We start from the raw sequence: 22,450 nt of genomic DNA on the forward strand, positions 1-22,450 counted from the left end.
AAAAATAATAAACCTTCAGGACCTTATCTTGGCTCGGATGTGAAACAACTTCCTACCGTTGTATTTCTTTGTGTATTGAGAGTAAAGCCTGGATATTCTGCAAATGGACAGCTAATGGGGTTTTCTAGTTTCCCCTTTTTCCTGCCAGGCAGAGCCAAGAGAAAGCTTAGCACGCAATGGCAGGCACTGAAAAAGAAAAAAAAAAAAAAAGAAGAAAAAAAAGGAAAACTGTCAATAGAGTCATTTAAAGAGCTGTGACAACAACAACAGCTGAGTTTATCAAATCTGCAGGATAACACTTAACCTTTCGATTCCAATCTATTTTAACATGTGTACAGTTTGGTATTAATAGCTAGGAGTTACAAAAAAATGTGTTGCTACTCATAGTGAAGCTTCTCTCCCAACTTCACTGCCTAAATATTATTTCTGAGAGCAATAATAAAACATTAAAAACTTAGCTGAAACTTTATTGGCCTTTAGCCCCATCTGGCTCACTTCCATAAACYAGAATTACACTTACTCATCTTGCTTCACATCAAATTCACTAGCTTAGGTTCATGAATAACCAAAGTGGCTTGGTAAGTTTTAATACCAAATTCAGGAAATCCTGACATTTCTCAACATTCACTTACTTGTATTATAGAATCAGTTGTTACTATTTCTTAGTAGTACCGGATGGGAAGGATATTTATTTCATTCCCACAACTTAAGTTTTTTTACATTTACAGCTTTAAGAAAGGACGAGTTTATAGCTTCTTCCTAAGATCCAGAGGGCAATACAAAATTAGACCAAATCCTACCAGGCACAAAAGAGAGATGGCCGTTTTTTTTTTACAAGTCAGCACACGTGCTTTTAGTTTGAAGATGCCCAACTGCCCTGAAACGTAAAGAACAAGGAAACACAAGACTAGCTTTAGCTTTTAGTCAAAGCAGAAAGATGCCAGGCATCTAGGAAAAAGATGCCAATTCAAATCTGACCCTTAAAAAGGCTACATGACTCCTGCATTTTTAATACTACACCATAATCCCGTCTTTAAGAGACCCATACAGTAACCACGCAACTCTGAAAACCACACAGATCTCTGCTCTCAGGGCCTGTCCCCATTCACTTTTGACTTTAAAAGAAAAGAAAAGAAAAAAAGGCAGCGTTTTGACCTGGTTTTGTAAAATCTAGCAACATGGCTTACTGAGGAGGCCATCAGCCAGCCTAGCTACAGAGAGCAACAAGAGACTGGTTAAAGCACGTATCTCAAAAACGCACCAGATCGGTCATACTGTAACGTGGCAACTCTGTCCTACCATCTGCTGAGCGGTTCTAGGAATCAGGCTTCCACACAGTTAGGCAGGGGCAGCTCCAGGCTGCTGTGACCAACGAGACTTTGGGTGCAGGACCTACATCAGTGAGACCGAAGCAGCTAAAATGAGAAGAAACCATAGGAATTGGCATAGTCAAGTAAATATGTAGCAGCAGTAAACCAGGGATAGCATACTCCTGCGTACAGTAAGATTTCCCAGGGTGATAAAGGCACAGCTGACAGCAGTCTGTAGAGCTTTTATAATGGGTCTTTTGCAGCTTCTTAATCACAGAAACTGGAGTGGTCTGTTTACTCCCTAGCATTTGAAAAATCCCAACCAGAGTCAGCCAAGCATTTCATTACCAGGCACATCAACGCCTGCAGCCAAAAGGCCTCTGTGAAGATTCTGCAGGGTGGTTCTTCCAGCATAAAACCTAAGCCCAGCGGTCTTCTCCATGTCTTCCCTAGACATTTGCATTTCAWTCCATCACTTCATCCCCTCTACCCAATCTGTGATCTCAGGTTGACCTTGATCAAAATCTCATCTGTTTTCCCATCGTGTTGGTACTCTCTCCCATCTCATTCTGGGTGTCTAACACACTCTCAAATCRGTTTCATGACCACTACCTTTTCCTCCTCCAAATCCCTCCTGAAAACCCACAAGCCGTTCACAAAAACTCAGCCAGCTGATAACAGCCACGAGGACCAATTCAGTATAACTAATGTTCAGGTTAGAAAAAATATTGACTACTGTAGGATTAACAAAAGTAAAAATAAATAAATAAATAAATAAAGTCACATTCAGAAGCCTTACACCATTGATAGAAGTGTGCACCAAGGCTACAAGGATGTTTTTGAACATTTCATCCATTACTGATAGACTCTCAGCACGCCTGCCACAATTTGTAAAAAGATCTGACCCTTAGTCAGTGCCAGGGCAGTAACCGGCTCTTTGCTAAGTCTGCAAGGCTGTGCTGTTTCTCGAGGCTGTGCTGTTTCTCGTAGCACTGATTAGTTATACTGATTATTCAGAAGAGGTGTCTCCGCAGGGAGCTTGTGGCTGCCCTGGTGCAAGCAGTAATCACCCAGGCATCACCATCCACTGTATATCGGAAGTTATTTGCATCCGCAGACAAAAAGCCAAGGCGCTGTCACTTTGGTCCCACTGGAACCAGAAGAGAGAAGAGCAGCTCCAAATGCTGCATAACCAAACAAAAACCTTACAGTGCGGGACAGACTTCTAACAGTTGTAGTTGTTTTGTTTTCAAGGTCCTTTGCAAGGTAAAGTGGGCTAGAAACACTTTCTGAGAAGGATGCTACATTTCTCTTTACATTAATTCTCCCATGTTAAGCTTGCTGTAACCAAAGGTTTTGTATGTCCTTAATGGCTGTTTCTGCAGTGTCAAAAACCAATACCCATGATCCACTATCAAATGTGGTCATTGGCTTCAACCTCCTATACACTTATGGGTGAACGGATCATGTATTCTGCAGAAAACATCACATTACTTTTMCTGGTCTCATGAAATTACTTTGCAGCATTTTCCACCAGTCAGTTTTTTATTTATTTATACCAATCTCTAGGTTTGAAGTTAGGGGCCAGCTATTGTGTATCAAATTAATGTCATCTGATGGTTCAAATTCCAAAATATTCTCTTGTGCATATTGGAGGCTCAGCCTAACAGTTAGCTTTTCCTCAACACGAAGGAGTGATTTTGGTAACCATGAGTTGGTGATTTTGGTAACCATGAGTTGGTGATATAAGTAGAATAAAACAAGAGTTATTTTCAAAGTTTGTGGGTGGGTTAAACAAAGGACAGAAACAACACGTACCATCCAAGCCCCTCTAAAAGCAAACAAATTACTGGAACATTAAAAATAGTGTTGTTTAAATCTGTCTGAATGTCATTAAAACAAGACACTAGGAAGAAAAAAAAAAGAAGAAAGAAAAGCTAAAAGCACTGGCTGATGTAATCAGAGCGACAATTTTCATTAGGAATCCAGAAACCACACCTTACTAAGATAGTCATGAATTAAAAATAATGAGAAAGAGACATAAGGGGAGTTCAGAGCAAAGACCCAGAGTCTAAGCAAACCAAATCACATTAGCACTAACAGTTTCCTGAGATCAAACAAGGTGCATTATTTTCTACTGAACAGTCCAAAGGTTAAAAACTGGATGGCAAAATTTGCTCGCAAAGAGGAATCTAAAGGCTATCCCCTTTCTCTAGGGGCTGGCAGAGTTGTACTCACAGGAGATCACAGCAATATTCCACCATATGGGACTTCTCAAAGAAAATCTCCAAGCAAAATTTCTGTTTTCTTAGTTAATCCAAACTGATTTGGTTGTAAGATTTGAAGAAAACTAGTACAAAAATTGTGAAATACTTAACCCTTTCTTGATATTGAACAACGATGACCTTATTTTACTGCACTACAAATTAAATCTGCCAGGCATCCAGTCTGACACAAAAGGCAATGTTCTTAATAGCATAGGATGTGCAACACCTGATACCCTGTCAGCTTTGCATAGGGCTAAACGCATAATTTCTTTTTACAGCAAAGATGATATTATTTCAAAGGCCCAGTGGCTTCCTCTAAGCCTGCGAATGCAAAGGAATTTGAGAATGGTTGTTCCACTGCTCTCATCAGGGAGACAACTCTCTTTTATAAAGCCAAACTTTAAATCTGCTGCTGCTCATGGCTCTTTTAATTAAGAATTTACTAGCACACTATCCCACTTTCTCTGTCAAATTAATTTAGGATATTTTATAAACACCTGCATGGTTTAATCACAAATTCAGTGTTGCTCCTCCACACAGCAAGACCCAATCAGATATGAGGTAATTAAATATTTTTTCAAGGACTCTGTGAATTACCTGGACAAATTCCAGTTACAACAGTAATGTTTTGTCATCTACTGCAATTTCAAATGGAAATACTACTTGTCAGTTCCTGTTACACATTAGCTGTGTTGCAGCTGCAACATTCATTCCACAGGTTTCAGCCCTCTGATAGGTGAGGCAATCCCTGTATATAAAGCTTGATCTCCTGCAATTTTGCCTCACAGATCAGCGGTTGCATCTATTTATAAGGTGTGAAACTCTACCCTTTTCTTTGGATGAAGGCTCTGTACTCAGTCTGTGCATGCATAGACTTACCATTGTTTTGTAGCTCAGGTACATCAGGTGCCTATCATGGAAAGTTTTTTTGAGCCGTTAAAGAGCACAGGGAATACTATATTAATATTAAAAGTTTATTGTTTTCACACTTTGCAAAAAATTCTCAAAAGCTTCTCAATCTAGGATATTTCTCACACAAGCAGAAGACAGCACTAATAAAAGGCAAGACCATTAAAGGACAAGACAGACAAAAATCAAATAAATATCAAGAAAGATCTGTTTCAGTGATCCGGAAGGCAATAGAGCATAGTCACTCAGCAAGGTGACACAGACCTCCTCTGAGAGCTAACTACAAAGGGTTTGGATTGAAACCTTTAAATGTAACTCTGTTGCACTGTCAGTAAACAATTTTAACATTATTCATAAAATCCTATTAATCCTACTAAAATCCTACTAAAATGCCACGATGCATTTACAAAAATCAAGGAAATATCTATTCCAACGCAGACTACAATTAGTTAACAATAGTGGCTGCTTTCTAACTAATTCTACAAGCTGACTTTCTTCAATCAGCATTGTAATTGGCACATCTGCAGACAGGAAATCCTCAACACTACCAAGTTTCCCAGTCTATTATCTGAGACACCTGGTGTGGGTGTGTTGATACAGAGAAAAACAATGAATCATGTGGACTGCACATCAGTTAACCGGCTTTAACTGTTAATGTGTTTAATTCTTAAGGGTGGAGCACAAATTTGAACACTGGGAGAAAAAAAAAACCACCTCAAACCTTTCATTTTGCAGTTTCTAGATATGGAGGTTAACTCAAGTCTATGACAAAAATTATAATGTGCTCTTTTGCACATCAAAGCAGTGCAAGGAGTCACATTACAACAGACTCGCAACAGTATATCATTCAACCTTATTATAATTAGAGTTAAAACAAGATTTTTTTGTATTATTTCAATTTAACAGCTCTTATTTCCATCTTTGACAAAAGTAAACAAATTGACTTGAAATTTTACAGTGTGACTCCACATCAGAGTACACTTTTACTGGAAAGTTTGAGGAAAATCAGGTACCACATTTAGAAACCCACAGTTCTGAAGAACTTGAAGTCATCTCACCCCATGAATATTTTTCTACAGTTTTTTGATTGTCAGAGCTCCAGATAGCATAGCCTTTTTTGCTCTAGGCAAGCACTAGTGTCTTTGGTTATGATGAGTGTGACCCATTATTAAAAGCTGTTTCTACAATTTATAAAAACCCATTACACTTCTAAGAGAAAATTAATCACAGTAATCCAAAGCAAAGGTTGGTCAAAACACACAGCCTGCTCTCTGTTTGGGGTATTAGGAAGATAGAAGGTTGACTTAATCAGGGGAAAGGAACAACAGGACTATAGATTTAGTCCACTGGGCAAAACGCAAAATGCTGCAAATGAGGTGTTCCTATTTCCTGTCATGGATCCATTCTGTGACCTCAAGAATTCAAAAAGATCTTTTTGTTCATCCTCCCCAGGCGAAACAGTGATGCTTACCCTGCTTCTATGAAACAGTAGTGCCAGAGGGAAAAAAAAMCAAACATATAAATGTAATAATTACAAATCAGTTTCTAAAGCTGCTGGTAAAACTGATTGTTCTTCAGTATCAAAACAGATTTCTTGGGCAGCAAATTTAAGCATATTTACTTGGTTTGGTAGATGCCATCTGTTGGCCAAATATCACTACTGCCTTTAGCCATTCATTATTTATCTAGAACTCCAAATATTCACAGAACTTTATAAGCACAGAAGACAAGAGGCCTCCTATTCCAATGGGCTTGTGGTCTATCTGAAGCAATGCAGGAGCTGACAGTTGACTGATAACAGCAGCAAATGAGCAGCCTGGGGAGGCAATGCAGAAAGAGTATTTTCTTTTCTGCGGGCTGGAGCCTTGTACCATATATCACTCTGTGTTAAACCTTACGAGAAGTAGCACTTGAATCAGAGGAGTTAGAAAATAGATTTAATTCCTGTTTCTGGTGATTATCCTTATAGCTAGTTCCACAAAATGYTTTTACTGATTTACTCTGATTTAGGCATCACATCTCAGAACCCTCAAGAACTGAGGTATGTGGAGGATCCTAAATTGAGTTCAAATGCCTCCAAGCTGCCAGGTTCCCTGTGATGAGCTTGGATTTTTAGAAATAATTGCTCCTCTTTCTCTGAACTGGATGACAGAGCACTGCAGCTGTAGTAACGAACTTAACTGGCACAGTTTAGAAATTCCTAGAAGAAATGGTAGCCTTCTTAAACAGGGTAATAGAAATTTTTAGTGAATAGCTAAATGAGTAAGTCAGAGCGTGGACTTAGAGAACATTGACTGCACCACAGGAGTTGCTGGTGTTTGTGCTCTCATCCTCTAGTAAATGTGAGGGAGAGTAAAATGTCTCTCATTTATTGCAGCTCATGCATAAGTAATTACCATGGATTTGTTTCATTCACTGTAACTTTCATGTGTTTTTAGACTGTAAGTGAACCAGTGAGGCATGGAAGATATGAATTAAAAACAAAAAAAAAATCCACAAAAGACCCCCCAATGCTTAGGTGGCTTAATCTTAGAAAAGAACAGGCCCCAGGCCGCTGTTTGGCCCCATGCAATAAATGAGGGGACTTCATTTTCAAAATAGCAAGCATTGCATATAAACATTAAAATAATCAAGTTTACCTACTGCCCACATCACGGTGTCAAAGGAATCTGTTTCTTCTGTGCCCAAGTCAGTATTTTGCCAGGTGACTTGTAATTTGTTGCTCTCCAGTTTTTCAACTTTGGTTGGGATACATTTCTTTAAAAATTTTGTGCCATAAGATTCCATGTGCTCAGTTACTAAAGATGACATTTGCTGTTGAGTAGGGAAAAAAAAAAACAAAAAACATTTGTTTAAACTTAGATATATGGTCTTTTTAATGCAAAACTCTCCTTCAGCTGGCTTAATGCAAATCCAGTAAATGCATCTTGCATTTCAAACATTCTGTGTCACTTAGTTACTGTTGCATTGCTAACACATTGTGATTTGTTGAGCCACTATGTATGTGAGACCTGCAACTCCACCCTTGCTAAAGAGATACCTGTATTCTAGGAACATTCAAATTATTTTCAAAAAGGTAAAATATCAGATGAGCAACAAGGTTGCTTTTACATAATTTGATGCTTATACAAAAACAGCATCTAGAGCAAATTCAATTTAACGTTGCTATAATTACCATTTTCTGGCAGCTTGAAGGGAATTAAACACTTTCCTAAAGCTAAGGAAGAAAAATATTTCCCTTTGCCACAACACCTGTCATTCCACTGCAAAGACTACGATTCACTAAGGTTTCCTGGAAAGTTCTACTACGAAAGGAAGTAACGCTTTTGTCCTAAGAGCCTGTTTGAAATAATGCCACACCACAGTCAAGTAGTGAAGTGTTGCATTGACAGGTTTATCCAAAGATGTCATTGCTCCCGATTGTAGTAATTCAGGTTGCACTTTGTCACAGGATATGTTTATTACTTAAAGGCTATTATCAGAAAACCACTCACACAAAAGAACTACAGGCAAGCTGTTGGCTTACAAAACTTTATTTTCAAAGTTGTGATTAAGTAATATGAAAGCAATAGCATTATTTCTCTTCTGAAACACGATATCTCACTAATCATTTTCCATTAGACTTTGTGTGGTTACAGACTGAATATAATTATTTTATCTCTATTCGCTCTTAACTTAGAGCTTTCCAATGTGCTCTTCCTGCCTGCAAGTTCTTGGAGAAAGCCCTACTTTAAGTGTTTTATGAAGCACCACAAACACTCTTAATACACTATTCCCTGCTTGCTTAGATCTCATGCTGTTACAGGTGTAGATTTCTTCAAAGATCAGAGTAAATCTCTGACACATTCTTGCACAGTGTTTCACAAACTCCAGTACGCATACCACCAGTTTTAAGGAAGCCACTTCAAAGTGGCAGTGGCTGGCATGCAACCAGAAGCTGTCACTACCCACAGTGGTACCTGTCCCTGCTGCTGCCATCAGCAGTGCTCCCTCCTCAAAACAGGAGTTTGGGAGCACCTTTCTTAAACTGACTAAGAAAGCATACGCTGTGCTGTTACACTTTAAAAACAGTTCTCCTACAGTCAGTGTGCAAAGCGGTTCTTAAGAACAAGCCCACAGCTTTATCACTTTCTTCACCTTCGGCCCGTAAATGTYTTGCACTATTGCAATTAAGCATTAAAAAAATCCTGATTCATGATATCAGGAATAATTAAGTCAACATGCATTGGTTTCCATTCTGGGAACACTGTTTTCAAGCGATTAACTTGACAAAGGCTTCACTCTTGAAGCTGAAATTTTCCAAGATTATTTGCCCAAGAAGAAATTTCTTGGAAACATCAAAGAAAAAGGTTCAGCCCAGACATGAATGAAAACCCAGGTCTCTCTCACTGTTGTAAGGACACTACTGAAACTTTTCCTTCAAAGTGGTGATAGCACCAAATCGTGCAACAATGGAAAAATCTACAGTCACACGTAAAAGTACTCTGCCTACAGATTTAGGAACCAAGGGGACTATCAGGCCATGTTTTCTGTTTTGTCAGCACAATCATGACTATTTGGCCTTTTAATAAACACCTCTAAAATTTTCTCAATTTTCAAATACATTTTTTCTGTCTTAACTTCTTTGCCTGAGTGATTTTGCTTATAATTTTCTCCAGCTTAGGGTTGATAGTCCACYGAAATCACCATATATTTTTTCCACTTTTTAGGACTGCCACTGTCTGCCTTTTTTGAAAGCAATAAGGTCAAGATTTCCAGTTCCTATGTTACTACAAACTTTCTGTTTAGTGTTTTATTTTCATTCATCATAATGAACCCCACATGGAACTACTTCATGTTAAGTGCAATACTTTATTTGAAAAATCATTATTTGTAATTCTTAGAAAGTCTAGGTTATTTTAAAGAGATCATCTAATGCTTTTCACAGGGGGATGAGCCAAATCTCTCCCCTGCCTCCTGGCCTTTCAAGCATTGCGGGGACGGGGGGGGATCTAGTTTTCTGAAGACAAGATCAAGAGATAGATACAACAGCAAAACAAGAACTAACATTTATTTGGTTACTCTTCAGAAAGCACCTACCAACAAGTGTTTGGAGAAGACAATGCCACTTTGTCTTTAGGAGACAACAATTACCAAACATATCTTTTGTTATATTTCATATATATGTGGAGATGTAACATGTTTTGTACTCACTTGATCAAACCCACGAAGTGGAATACTTCTCATCATGACTGTAGTATCCAATCCAATGCCTGTTAGAAAACCAGCACACTCAAGTGAAACATCTGGTGAAATATCAGTTAAAGAATTATAAACAACTTCATATAAATGCAACAGAAATAAAGGCAGTTCACAAGTGGGCTTTCTTCCTAGAGAAATCAAGTTCTCCTCATGAAGACAACACCTTCAGCATGCTTCTGTTGTCTATTCAATAAAGATCCATAGCCTTAGAATACCTTCCTCATAGACAGGATTGTTTTTTAAAGCCCTCAGAATTCATCCTCAGCTGACCTGAATTCCCACGATGATACCAAACAGAAAACTATTACTGTATATTACCAACTTAAGTACAGGGCATGAGCAAAGGAATTCAGAAAATGAAGCTTTTATTAAAAAAAAAAAAAAAAAAAAAAACTACGCTGCTTAGAATCATAAATCACTACAGCTTTTCAAAGGATACAACTGGCTCCAACAACCAACCTGTCATATAAAAAAAAAAGAAAGAATAAAGCAATGGAATGAGCTTGTGCATATTTTCGCACAACTGACAAGTTATTTTCTGAAGTATGTATGGTTACAAGATTACAGGTTTGAGCAGTGGATCTGCTGTTGTTAGATGTGAAAAAAGAATATGGCTTATCAATCCCAACAAAGAAAACAGTCTAATGTGTCAGATTTCATTCAAGCTTATTTTATTAACAGAATAAAAAGTAAACGGGCTTACAAGAAATATGGAATTACTTTTACATTGCAAAGGGACATTTAAATACACATTCTGAAAGACAAGCTGAAGCAAGACATAAAAAAGTCAGAGCAACTAGCAAGGTTAAGATGCATCACAAGTATTTCTTAAAGGCCAAGCAAATGAAGCAAAATATATTTCACTTGTGCTCTAAGATATACCTCAATTGGAAGAACTGGAATGGCAACTGACACTTTTTTTCCCCCCCTCAGTGCCTACTGCAATAGATGCCTGGTCTTTACAGGGCCTCCCAGCACCACTGTCTTCCAGGCAGTCAGTATAACAAAACAGAATGGCAATAAAATGGGAAGCTCTGGGAGTTTTCTGGTCCAAGACCATTTCTCCCCAGAAACCTTACCCAGAACCATGCTCAAGGGAGTCCTAAACATGACCAGAATGACAGAAACGTCGTGCTGTGTCTTGGATGCAGAAATATCATTACTGACCTGGGAGACATTTGGCACCCAAATTTAAGAATTTGGGATGGCAACTGGGTGGGTTGCATCTTCAAGGAAGATCCTCCTGCCAGTTTGGCTATTAATTACCCTCAGCTCTTCCAAGCCACATGGGGAATGCAGAATGACAAACTTGATTGTTTCACAACATACTAAGTCCTCTTCATGGAATGAAATACTTCATCCTTCAGTTATGACTGTGCTACTCAAAGATCACTTCTAGAGAACAAATATCCTCAAGAAGTTCTCCTGCTGCCATTGCAGTAGCAAATGAATGAATATTCAGGCAGATCCAAGCTGTTCAAAATATAAGTAACTTAAATCCTCTCACTTAAAAGGGATATACAGACAGCCACCTGTCAAATATCCGGAGAATACTGTACATTAAAAGACAAATCCCAAGACAGAGAAAACTAAGATATGGATGACCTAGTTAAATTAACTCTCTGGTTCTTTGGAAGAAGTAAGGTGATGTTAGAATGGACAATTCTAAAGACAGTACCAATCCCTACAGAAAATAATAGTGTAATTTGTTAGATTAATGCTATAGGTCACTGCTGGAGCAATTGGAAATCAGCTACTCGGCAAGAGCTAGGTGACAGAAATGTTACTAAAGTTATTATCTGAAGCAATGCTAATGAATCTTGTTAAGAGACTGGAACTTTCAACTGTCCAGCATTGCATAACAAGTGAGCTCAGGGCATCAGAGCAAGATTTATCTTAACAAAACAAAAAACAAACAAAAAAATCTAAGCACCCTGGTCCCCCCCAAAAAACACTTTACAAAAGTAGACTACCTAGTGGAAGAGACTTGAAGAGCTTTATGCTTCTATTTGTTTCCCAAGCAGTACAGCACCGAGCACTTCAGCATCCCTTCATCAAGTATGCATAACCCTCGTGACAAACTTTAAGTAAATGACTGACATGCTAACCTTCTTTGAAAATGCGCATTAGTTGCCCAACCTGGAAGTTAAAATTCAGACCATGCGCTTACAGCAACAAAAAAATATTGTATATCAGCAGGCATAACACAGGGATTTGGGGTGGATTTTTTTTTCTTTTCTTCTTCTTCTTCTTCTTTTTTTTTTTTTTTTAATGCTAAGCCACCCTTTTTCCCTTTCCTCTCCTCTGAGATAGTAGACAACATATAAATATATAGACATCGCAGCAGTCTTGCCTGAACTTAAGTATATCTCAAAAGCTCTACAGGTACCTTACTAATTAGTAAACAGTTTTTTTGATTTTTAAGAAAACTTAATACAAGCAAAAGTTAAGCAGGTTTTAAATTCTTAACCTTCCTATCAACTAGATTACAGATCCACATATAAGAACTTTTAGATTTTACTCACTGCTAAATTTAATTTTGTTTTATAATCACCTGCTTTTTCATCATTTTATTTATACAAATATCAAATATTTGCCCTTCCTGTCTTCAAAATTTTATGTACTTCAGGGTTATAGAAAATCCGTTTAACAGATTTACCTAGACTACCATTTACTAAAGACGCCCACTTTGGATCTTGAATAAAACTCCAGTTCCCACCTCTCCCCATAGTTCACATCCTCTCAACCAAGAATACCACTAAAGCTGCCCATCAACACTTTTAATTCATGATGAGCATCAATTCTGCTGCACAGCAGTTTCTACGTCTGTCCCCACATGCACTCTACTCTGCAGCGGTCCTCTCTCTCCTACAGTATCCTCAACTGTCTCCTACCCCAATACGYCTGCCGGCTACACGAAAGGCAGCGCACTCAGTCACCGTCCTGCAGCTCAGCATGGGTCTAACCAGCCGGTCAGTCACTGGCTCTCGGCTGCCGGACAGGCTGCACTCGCATGCCTTTGCTGCTCATGCCTTGTGCAAATCTGTTAAAATCTCATTTTGGAGATTCACTCCATGTAATATTTGTGTACACTTGCAATGAGGTATACATCCAGTTTTTGAATCAGAAAAAAAAAAAAGAAAAAAGAAACATGATTAGGGATTAAAATTCCCCTGTTACTATGAAGACAGTGTAGAATGTTAGGCTTTTTCTGACCCTGTTTTTTTTTTTTTTTTTTTTTTTAAACTTACGGCAGTGCATGCTTTCTAAAGAACTTTCATCTTAAAAAAAAAGAAAAAAAGTTTGATATGGGGGGATTGTTTTGTGTGTGGGGGGGTGTTGTTTGTTTGTTTTAAATAGATGTCTCTCATATTGCCATACCCAAAAGCTTAAAAAAAAAAAAAACAATCCCCCCCCCAAAAAAACCCTTGGACTTTTTGGGGGATGGAAGAAGCACAGTTTGCAAATTGCTTTTTGGAATGCTAGTGTTCATGTTTTCAAACTTCTATTTTCTTTAGATATTTACTTAAATCAGAAACCCATGTAATCACAGGGTTTTCATGGGTAATTTGAAGTTGGGAGCATAAGCAATGGTCTCCCCCTGTTTAGCAAAGTCACTGCACCTTTTACCGATAACCAACCTCATTTGACTGCTTTGAAGAACGTGAGTTTTAGCATCACAGATGATAATGCCAGCAGAGAGAACAGTTGCATGGAAATAATCCATTAAATAAAGGCCTCCTCCTACAACAGCTGTTCCTCAATTAACTCAACAGCTCTAAGCAACAAAACAAAACTATTTTTGCAAAACATACTCTGAACAGGTGAAAATTCAGAGTAGTCAGATCACAGTAAGGAATACATTTGAGACAGCAACCTATGCTCTAACAAACACCCCATACTGTTTTGTATTCGGCTTTTTTTGCCTGATTCCTGGCTAAAGTAGCATGCACAGGTATGGTGCTTCACAAAAATATATTTAACATAAACCCTTAAATCCATGGAAAAACACACACAAACCAAAGGCTAACATAAGTGTCATATGCATTGGAAACTTTTCAGAAGGAGGTATTCTCAATTTAAAATATAATAAATTTAAAAAGCAATGACTTTCCCCTCCACCCTGCCCCTAGAAAATCTACTGGTTTACAGGCTTAAAAGGACAGAGACGTTGTTCATAGAAAGACAACAAGAGTCTTAAAAATTTAAAATATTTTATATGTGAGCATGCATAGCAGCTGAAAAACAATGTTAAGAGGTATAATGTACTCTACAGACAGGAAATCTGGCTTCTTTTTGGCCTTGCCACTGACTTGCCATATACCCCTAGGAAAGTTATTATTTCACAATACTGCCAAGAGAGAAACAAGTCCAACACTTGGCAATCTTGCCTTTTTTTTTTTTTTTTTTTTTTCCAAATGCTAGGCCAGCAGAACAGAACACTAGGTGAAACTCTGGTTTTTGGCCTATACCTCACCCTAAACTAATTTGCACCATCTCCCAATTCCAAGAGAGATCCTTTTAAACTTCCAAAAAGCAGAGACGTGGGCTGCTGCTGGGTGAGCCCCAGAGATGGCAGTCAGTTTAACAGATGTTTTTTCACCCCCCCCCCCCAAATCTATTTATCCTGTAATAAAAACTTTCAACTTCTGGAAGTATACAGCGAACAGGTTAAGCTGAAGAGATTAAAATCTGCCAGTCTGGGCTTTATGTTTGGCAAACAATTTAACAAACTAGGAGACAAATTATCCCAGCATTAGGAAACCTGTTTTATCTGTAAATGGACGATCTTCCCCTCTTTTAGCCTATAGCTCCTGGGAAGCACTGCAAAAAAACCACACTCTGCCCATAAACAAACATCTGCTGGAGACTCATAGGGAGCAGAATGATAATTTCTGTAATTTGGGCATATGTTTGTTCTTTTTTATCTTTAGATGAAAAATAGATGCCAATTGGYACCCGTTCATAACATCATCAGCACATTATTCACAATTTCTCCTACAGACTAGATGGTTCTTGGGCTTTGTCAGTATCTAACAGAAAAGTTTAGAAAGCAGAACCTAACCTTTTTCACACCTGCTCAGTCTCTCACTCATTCTGAACAAATTTCAAAGCATCTTTTCTAACTCACTCTGCCAGGATCCTTCACTTCAGTAGTGAGAATTTCTTCATAGTGTTTATATATCCAGGGGTCTCTTACGACTCCTGGGTTTGCTGGCTAACGGTTTTCCTTCTTTTTAAAAAATTCCTTTATATGAATAACTGCAGGACTGACAGTTCTGTACCCACCAGCCACACAATTTGTCGCAGAGATATGTATATACATATACATTTTTGGAGAAAAGAAAAGAAAAAAAAAAGTAGAACACAGTTCAGACTACAACAAAAGGCATTAAACTGAACCTTGGGAATATTTATGATTGATACAAATCCGACAGAAACAAACCTTTAACAACTCCCTCCTTCATTTGCTAGGACACAGTCTGATAAAGCACAGAAATGCTACTGTAGCCCCTCAAGGCTTATTTTGACTAAAGCTTAGGAATGCAACATATAAACACTAGACTCCCACATTACACTGTTACAACTTGCATTAGCAGCAACTGGACAAAAGCCACATTTTCACAGAAACATCTTACAGGGATAAATCTTGTGTTTAGGCTTAAAGAAAAAAAAACAAAACAAATTTCCTCACATAAGTCATGCTCTCAAAATTGGAAAGGTGACTGATATACTGCAAACAACTGCAGATTTAGTTACCTTTTTAAACTGTACTAAGAAGTCCTATTTATCTATTTGATGTTTAGCTTAACATACACGGCATTTTTATATTAGAAAGTCACAGCTATGAATGGCAGCTCTATCTTCTTTCAAAATACCATGATTATGTTGGTTACAAGTCTCTTTTTCTAATTAATACCTTGCCTTTTCTAGAGCTGCTCAATAGAGAAAAGTAAAAATTGTAGTATCTGACTTTCATGCTAGCAAATGTGCATTTCCTAGAGCAATTATTTGCATCAAGAAATTGCTATGTAGTGCAATGCTGATTCAGGATCTTAATGTGTTAGGTACTGTACAAAACAGAACAGACTATGGCATTTTAGTATTTCTGTTTAAAAAAAAAATTAGTATTTCAATTAAACAATAGCTTCCAAAGCATAAAAGAATGGCAGACATCACCCCCATGTCTCATCACATTTGCCTTTCTTATCAAAAGTACCACCACTTAAGAGAAAATAAATAAAATTATATTGGACTTTTTTCCTAATTAAGAATTCCACAGCAAATAGGAACAGTGTAGCCTTCATTTAAGTGTATGCTGCCCTCTTGTGACTTCCATACATAACTGCTACAGGAAACAAGTTATCTTAACCTAAGATGGTGAAAAATTCAAATTTAATTTGATTTTAGAAGAGAATATTCATGCCAAAACACTCTGCATTATTTACTTATGAAGGCTGGAAGAGCAATGCTGACATGTAGCAAAACAAACTCTCAGAAGGAAAACAGAAGGAGAGAAAAAGCAGTCTATAAAAGTGGCATGTAATGTAATGAACAAGTATGAACACCAGCATCTATTAAAGCCATGGCAAGGTAGCTTACGTTTTTCCAGGAGATTCTTTTAGCCAGAATAGATCATCACTTGTGATTCCATACTCCAGTGCACCTGCAATCTATGAACAGACAGGTAAAATCTTGAATCTACAACGTAAGTCCTGGCAGCAAAGACAGTTAATCAGCATCTTGCGGTGTATTAACAGAAGCATAGCCACTAGTCAATGGGAGCAATTAGTCCCCTTTACTCAGCACTAGTTAAACCACATCTAGAACACTGCAGCCAGTTTTGGGCCTCCCAGTACAAGAGAGACACTGATAAATCAAAGCAAGTTCAGCAAAGAGCTATCAAGATGTCCAGGTGCACATGGCCTAGGAGGAAAGGCTGAGGGAACTAGGCTTGTTCAGCCTGGAGAAGAGAAGACTCTAGGAGGACCACATAGCAGCCTTCCAACACCTGTGAGGAGGTTATCAAAAAGCCAAAGCCAGGCTCTTCACAGTGGTGCACGGCAGGAGGACAAGAGACAATGGATGTGAATTGAAACAAGAAAGGCTCTGAGTTGATAAAAGGAAACACTTTTTCATCGTGATGACAGTCAAGCAGTGGAAGTGGTTGCCCAGACAGGTTGTCCAGTTTCCATCTTTGGAGGTTTTCAAGACCTGACTGGATAAAGCCCTGAGAAACTTGGTCTGACCTCACAGCTGACCCTGCTTTGAGCAGAAGGCTGGACTAGATGACCTCTAGAAGTCCCTTCCTACCTAAGTTATCCTATGATTCTAAGCAACACTGACATACTACATTGATACAAAATATCTTCTATGGAAATTTTTTTCTGAAAAGCCTATGCTTTATATAAAGGATAAATTTTTCCCACTCAACAAAATACAGAAATCTTTCATATGTTACTTTACGTTTACATTTTTTATCCTCCAAACATTCATTATTATCTGTAACAAAACAATAAAGCCATTAGAGTTGTCAAATGGCAAGCATAACTTACATGCATAGGATATTTTGGTCTTCCTCCAGTGGCAATGACAATTTTCTCCGCAGTAATAAAAGTCTATAAACAAAAATACACAGTCAAAACCAAGCATTTGAAATCCTTCTACCTGTCCTTGGATTTTAGCTACGTACAAGCTCAAGTGATAAATGAGAAAGCTGGCACTACCCTCTGCTATTATCTGACTCACTGATCAGCAGTACATTAAGAAAGGTTGGTTATATAGCAAAATAGCACAGAAGTTTCTTGTACACATTCTCTACCAGTTTTCCTTTTAATATTAAGCTTAAAATTGTTCCCACGCTGGACTAGATTCTGATGACTATTTGGAAGCAACAGTTGTGCATAAATGGCAGCTTTTTAAAATCAATTTAGCTTAGGACAGTACTCACAAATCACACCAAGTGACTTCTGTCTCTCAGGCCTAGAGTCAAGGCACCTCAAAAGCGTCATGTTTTTGGAAAATGGTAGGCATCTGCCCTCAAAACTTTTGCTCTCTCATGCTGATATTAATCAATAACATTACATAATTACCGTTAAAAAGGTGATTAAAAACGCATGTCCAGTCATGGGGCAATCACTGTTATTTGACTCAGATGCTTGAAGTCAAATGCAGCACATTCAATATCCATGACTCCTGCACACGATTTTGTATTAGAGAACTTAAGTGCCTTTACAATTAATCTGAAGGAGAAAAACATCTCTCAGAGTGATTTTGATCTAATACTTAGACCAATAAGGAGATGTTGGTCCTTTTTACATCTCTTGGCATCTGTAAAAACCATATGACTCTGACCAAAACAAATAATCTCAGTGCTTCCATCTGCAAGGAAGAAGTAATGGCATCTAATCGACAGGCTAGGGGCTAGGGGTTCAGTAGGCAACAAGAAAGTTCCTAAACACCTTCTCTAGATCAAAAATTGCTAATCTCCCTCACAAAAATGATACTGAATCCGTAAAGCAATTTGCAAARGTAGTTTCTAGCTTCTTCAGTTGATCTGAAAACTGACACATAAAGACCTGAACTGTCTGAAGTGAAGGTGCAGAAATCAGTAGAGCAGCTCACCTCTTTACCTGCTTTTGTTAAACCACGGATTGTATGTGGATCTGAAAAACTCCCTTTGATGTTGAAATATTTCACCTTCCTGTTTAGGAGAGAGCAGCAACATACACGCACACTTAATGAGGATGAACAGGAATGAAATGGAATCAGCTAGTCTATTCACATTTGAAGAGCTAACGAGGATAGCAACTAGGCATAGAAAAGAAAAGTAAAAGGAARGAACAATCTAATTTCATAGGATTGTTTTCAGCTCTGCCATATAATTTAGGTCACTTAATTCTTGTGTCACAGTTCACTCCTCTATACAGCAGAGACAGTACCTAACCTTGCAACATGTTTTGGGATCAGGATATTGACCTCTTCAAATAACAGGTGCCCCACATCCATACATCCCCACATATCGATAGCATTATTATTTTGTTATAACACTGATCTGACAACATATGAAAAAGCAGCTTCAAGATTTGTTCTGATATCAGTAGAAGTCACAAAATTAGGTACCCATTAAATTATCTAAATTTCTCTAAAGAAGGAACATGGCAATTCACAAACAAACATGAGAAAGGCCTACATGCTGAAAGGTTTGGAACCATGTCAGCACTGAACACAAAATTTTTAACTATTTTAGCACAGTATTATCTGTGTGCTTATTGATATGGCATGTAAGYTGTGGCGGACAAGTTAGAAATAATCAAGAGAAACCCTGACTATTTAATTTTAATGCAGAATCTCTCCAGACTAAAGAAAACATTCCCTGATCATTATGCTGTTAGACAACTTTCATGTATGGTCACTTCTAGGGACTATTTCCCAGAAAAGAAAAAGGAGAAAAAAAAAAAATCATGTTACTTATGCTGGCAAGAGTACCTACAGTCTCAAGAGGAAGGGACTTACAAACTCAAAATACTAGCTCCAACAAGAAATTCCAAAGGCAATTCAGCAATTCTACAAAGAGAAGTGTTCTTTGATTATGGGAGGAAAGATGAACTGCAAAGTCCTATTTACTTGTCTTGTAGTTGGACTCTGTGGCCCCAGTTCAAGGATTTCACATAATTCTGAACAGCTTGTGCCATCACAGACCTATCACAAAACAAGAAACTGAGCATTAAACCATCATGTTACAAATTCAGAAAATGCATCTCAGATGCATCTCAGGCAATTGCTAGAGTTAGGAATGTTCTACAGTAGTTTTTGTTATAAAAGTAAATTATCACGTTCAAATCAACATATGTGCCCTGTTAAACTAGTAAATATGGGTTGTTTTTAAACAAAGAGTAGTCTAAAAAACATGCAAAATTCAGCTTCCTAACTGTCCTTAAAGAAAACTGCAACAGGGAAGAGTTTTGTTACACATTCACAGCACAGAAGAGCAGATAGGGGCAATATTCTTTACCAGGTATGCTGAACAGGTTGGGATATATTCCAGCCATAGTGCTGGGCATCTTTAAGGGCACTTCCTAAAAGAGCTGCTTGATGCATAAGCTTTTTAGGAATGCAGCCAACATTTACACAAGTTCCACCGAGTCCCCATTTGGTTCCTAAAGGAAAAAAGAATTTAATGGAGCAGGTTAGTTTAACTTAATGCAGTCAGGTTATAGATGGAATTAGGTTATTCATATGATTAGTTAAAAATTCTGAAACAGCACACAGTTTGCTATCGCCTACAGATCAGTTTCTAACTCTACGTACCTAATTTTGTTTTGATGAAGAACATAACTAAATCTTTTCCTTCTAAAATTCGAGATATCTTATGATTTTCTCAGAGCTCAAAAGATCCAAGCATTACACATTCATATTGGCTTATTTGCAAATCCTAATTTACATACAGTACAAGTAAAGCATCACCATGATAAGATTCATTCACTTAAGGAACTGTAAATGACATTCTGATAGAGATGATTAGTGTTCCCATCCATTTAAGTGCAAGGTCTACCACAAATGGTAGCATCACACACTGCTAACAACCTTAATGCGTGGAGGAAGCAGGCAGAGCTGTGACATTATCGGAGGTAAGGAACAGTAACAGCAACCTGTGCTTAAGGACTTTTACTACAAGCAAAGCAGGCAGTGTGGCTTTGGCCATTTTGCAAGTTGGTCTCCTAGGCAATCACCTAATTCACGCATGCAAGTATTATCCTAGTATCTCTCTTCCGTACCTTGTGGAGAAGGTTCCACATAATCCAAAACAGCCACTTTCCTTCCAAATTGAGCAGCTTTAAATAAAAAAGCAAGAAAACATATTTAGAGCAGGGAGAAACACACACACCTAAACATTTTTTAGGCACAGGTCAACAATATAGGAGATGATGGCAGGTGGCTTACACTGTCTAATACGAGACACCAGACTAGGGGCCCAGCTTGCCCATGTGGCCAGCGGATCTTCCAGAGGGCACTTAATAACCTGGACTAAGAGCCTCCAGCTTCTACCAACCCTAAAACACATCTCAACCTCACACTGTACGTTAAGTAACCTTGTGGGTTATTCAATATGTTACACAGAGTTACAAAGGGGGAGGTTCTGTACAGAAGTTAAACAGTTTGCAGAAACAGTCTTATTGGATTGTTGCCTTAACACATAAAAAAGCAAAAGGTATAATAAATAATAAATAAAAAATACATTATCTATGGAGGAAAGTATTTTACAGCAACAGTGAAGTAAAGGCTTATTAGAAGTTCCTATGACAACAGAAGAAATATTAAAAAAAAAAATTAATAGGAAAGTCAAACAAGATCACCCCATCCGGGAGTGTGAATTAATTTGTAGATTAACTGTATAGAGTTGAGTTAATGATTAATGTGCCGGGACTAAAATATACTACATAGAAAGCTTTAGCATTGTTAGTATCACTTCTCCCAGTTTCCATAAACACACCTTAAACTAGAACAAAGCTTTTGTTGGTTATCTACATGTACAAACCTTCTTTTGCACAAGCAAGGCCTCCAGATCCTCCACCAATTACTAGAAGATCATATTCGCTCTTTCCTGGGGAGACGACATGAAAAAAAAAGGGGGGAAATGGAACAGGTAGAAAAAAATGGCAGAGGTATGTTAAAGAGGAAATACCAAGAAGTACACTGTTCTCACAACTGATTATTGTTGACATGGGTTTTCATAATTTTACTGGCGAGTTGTGTTTTATCAGTGTCCTGTAGCAATCTCTGAAAACTGTTAAACTAACCAGCCTGGTTTTRTGAATGAAATACAGGAAATAAAGCAATCCCGAAGAACTGAAAAATAGCTCGGGCTATACGCTACACTCCAATAAACTTTCCGCACGATGAAGCAATGGCAACCGCAGTTCCCACACAGATCGGATGTCCCTCCACCGCAGCAACCATTTCCACGGGCACAATCTTCCGCGAGACTCGCAGGACTCGGCTGCGAGGCAGGGCTTGCGGCCAAGGCTCGGCGGGCGTCCCCGCAGACCGGGCCAAGCCATCCCTGCAGGCTCGGAGCGGCAGGAGCCCCACAGCCGCCGGCTAACGCGGCAACGAGGTGTTTTTGGCGATGGTGGCAGGGCAACGCGCTCTCTCCCAGAGCCGCCTGCGGCCCAGGGAGGACACAGGTGGCCCAGGGAGGACACGGGCAGCCCGCCGCGCCCTCACACCGCGGCACCAGGCTTCGCGGTGGCTCAGTCAGGCTGGGAAGGCCCGTACCCCTCTGTCATGTCGGATTTATGCTTAAAACCGTATTCTCGGTTGTCTGTGGTGAGCCTCGCCAGAGAGCCCTGCCGCAGGGGTCAGGCCACCGCCGGGGGGAGTGGGGGGGGCGGCTTTGCCTTCGCCCTGCGGCTCCCTCAGCAGCGTGGGGCCGAGGGAGGGGATCGGGGAGAGGCCCCCGGAGCGGGGGTGGTCGCTCGCCCTCGCCTGCGGCCCCCAGGTGAGCGGGGAAGGCTTGGGGGACCCCCCTCAGCGGCCGACCGGGAGGGCGGCCCGCTCCCCGCGAGGCCCGAGCCCGGCGGGCGCCGCGTACCTGAGAGGGCCCGCGCCGTACGGCACAGCCCCGCGGCTCCTAGCAGACGCTCCGGCCTCCGCCACAGCGCCGCCATGGTGTACGGCACAGGGCCCCCGCGCACGGCCAGGACCCCTGCGGGCTGCCCT

General features: G+C 39.2%; 1 protein-coding gene across 3 annotated transcripts in view; it reads right to left on the minus strand.

Moving 5' to 3' along the window:
- Positions 1 to 22,428, minus strand: part of TXNRD2 (thioredoxin reductase 2) — a 38,236-nt gene extending 15,808 nt beyond the window's left edge. Inside the window, exons 1-12 of one of the 3 annotated variants that reach the window (XR_003257886.1) lie at positions 22,323 to 22,428; positions 21,267 to 21,332; positions 20,506 to 20,562; positions 19,743 to 19,887; positions 19,355 to 19,429; positions 18,353 to 18,431; positions 17,284 to 17,346; positions 16,331 to 16,401; positions 10,167 to 10,186; positions 9,680 to 9,771; positions 7,126 to 7,300; positions 1,262 to 1,415 (exon numbers count right to left, since the gene is read on the minus strand). Coding sequence is in view for 2 of the 3 variants with exons in the window: in XM_026091911.1 (XP_025947696.1) it covers positions 7,126 to 7,300; positions 9,680 to 9,771; positions 10,167 to 10,186; positions 16,331 to 16,401; positions 17,284 to 17,346; positions 18,353 to 18,431; positions 19,355 to 19,429; positions 19,743 to 19,887; positions 20,506 to 20,562; positions 21,267 to 21,332; positions 22,323 to 22,398 (919 nt within the window). In the remaining variant the exon portion in view is untranslated. The remainder of the gene's footprint in view (positions 1 to 1,261; positions 1,416 to 7,125; positions 7,301 to 9,679; positions 9,772 to 10,166; positions 10,187 to 16,330; positions 16,402 to 17,283; positions 17,347 to 18,352; positions 18,432 to 19,354; positions 19,430 to 19,742; positions 19,888 to 20,505; positions 20,563 to 21,266; positions 21,333 to 22,322) is intronic. The other 2 variants (XM_026091911.1, XM_026091912.1) reach the window with 2 other exon arrangements.
- Positions 22,429 to 22,450: the final 22 nt, after the last annotated feature.

This window comes from Apteryx rowi, unplaced genomic scaffold (genome assembly GCF_003343035.1).
Source record: "Apteryx rowi isolate R43461 unplaced genomic scaffold, aptRow1 scaffold_93, whole genome shotgun sequence".
NCBI lineage: Eukaryota > Metazoa > Chordata > Aves > Apterygiformes > Apterygidae > Apteryx > Apteryx rowi.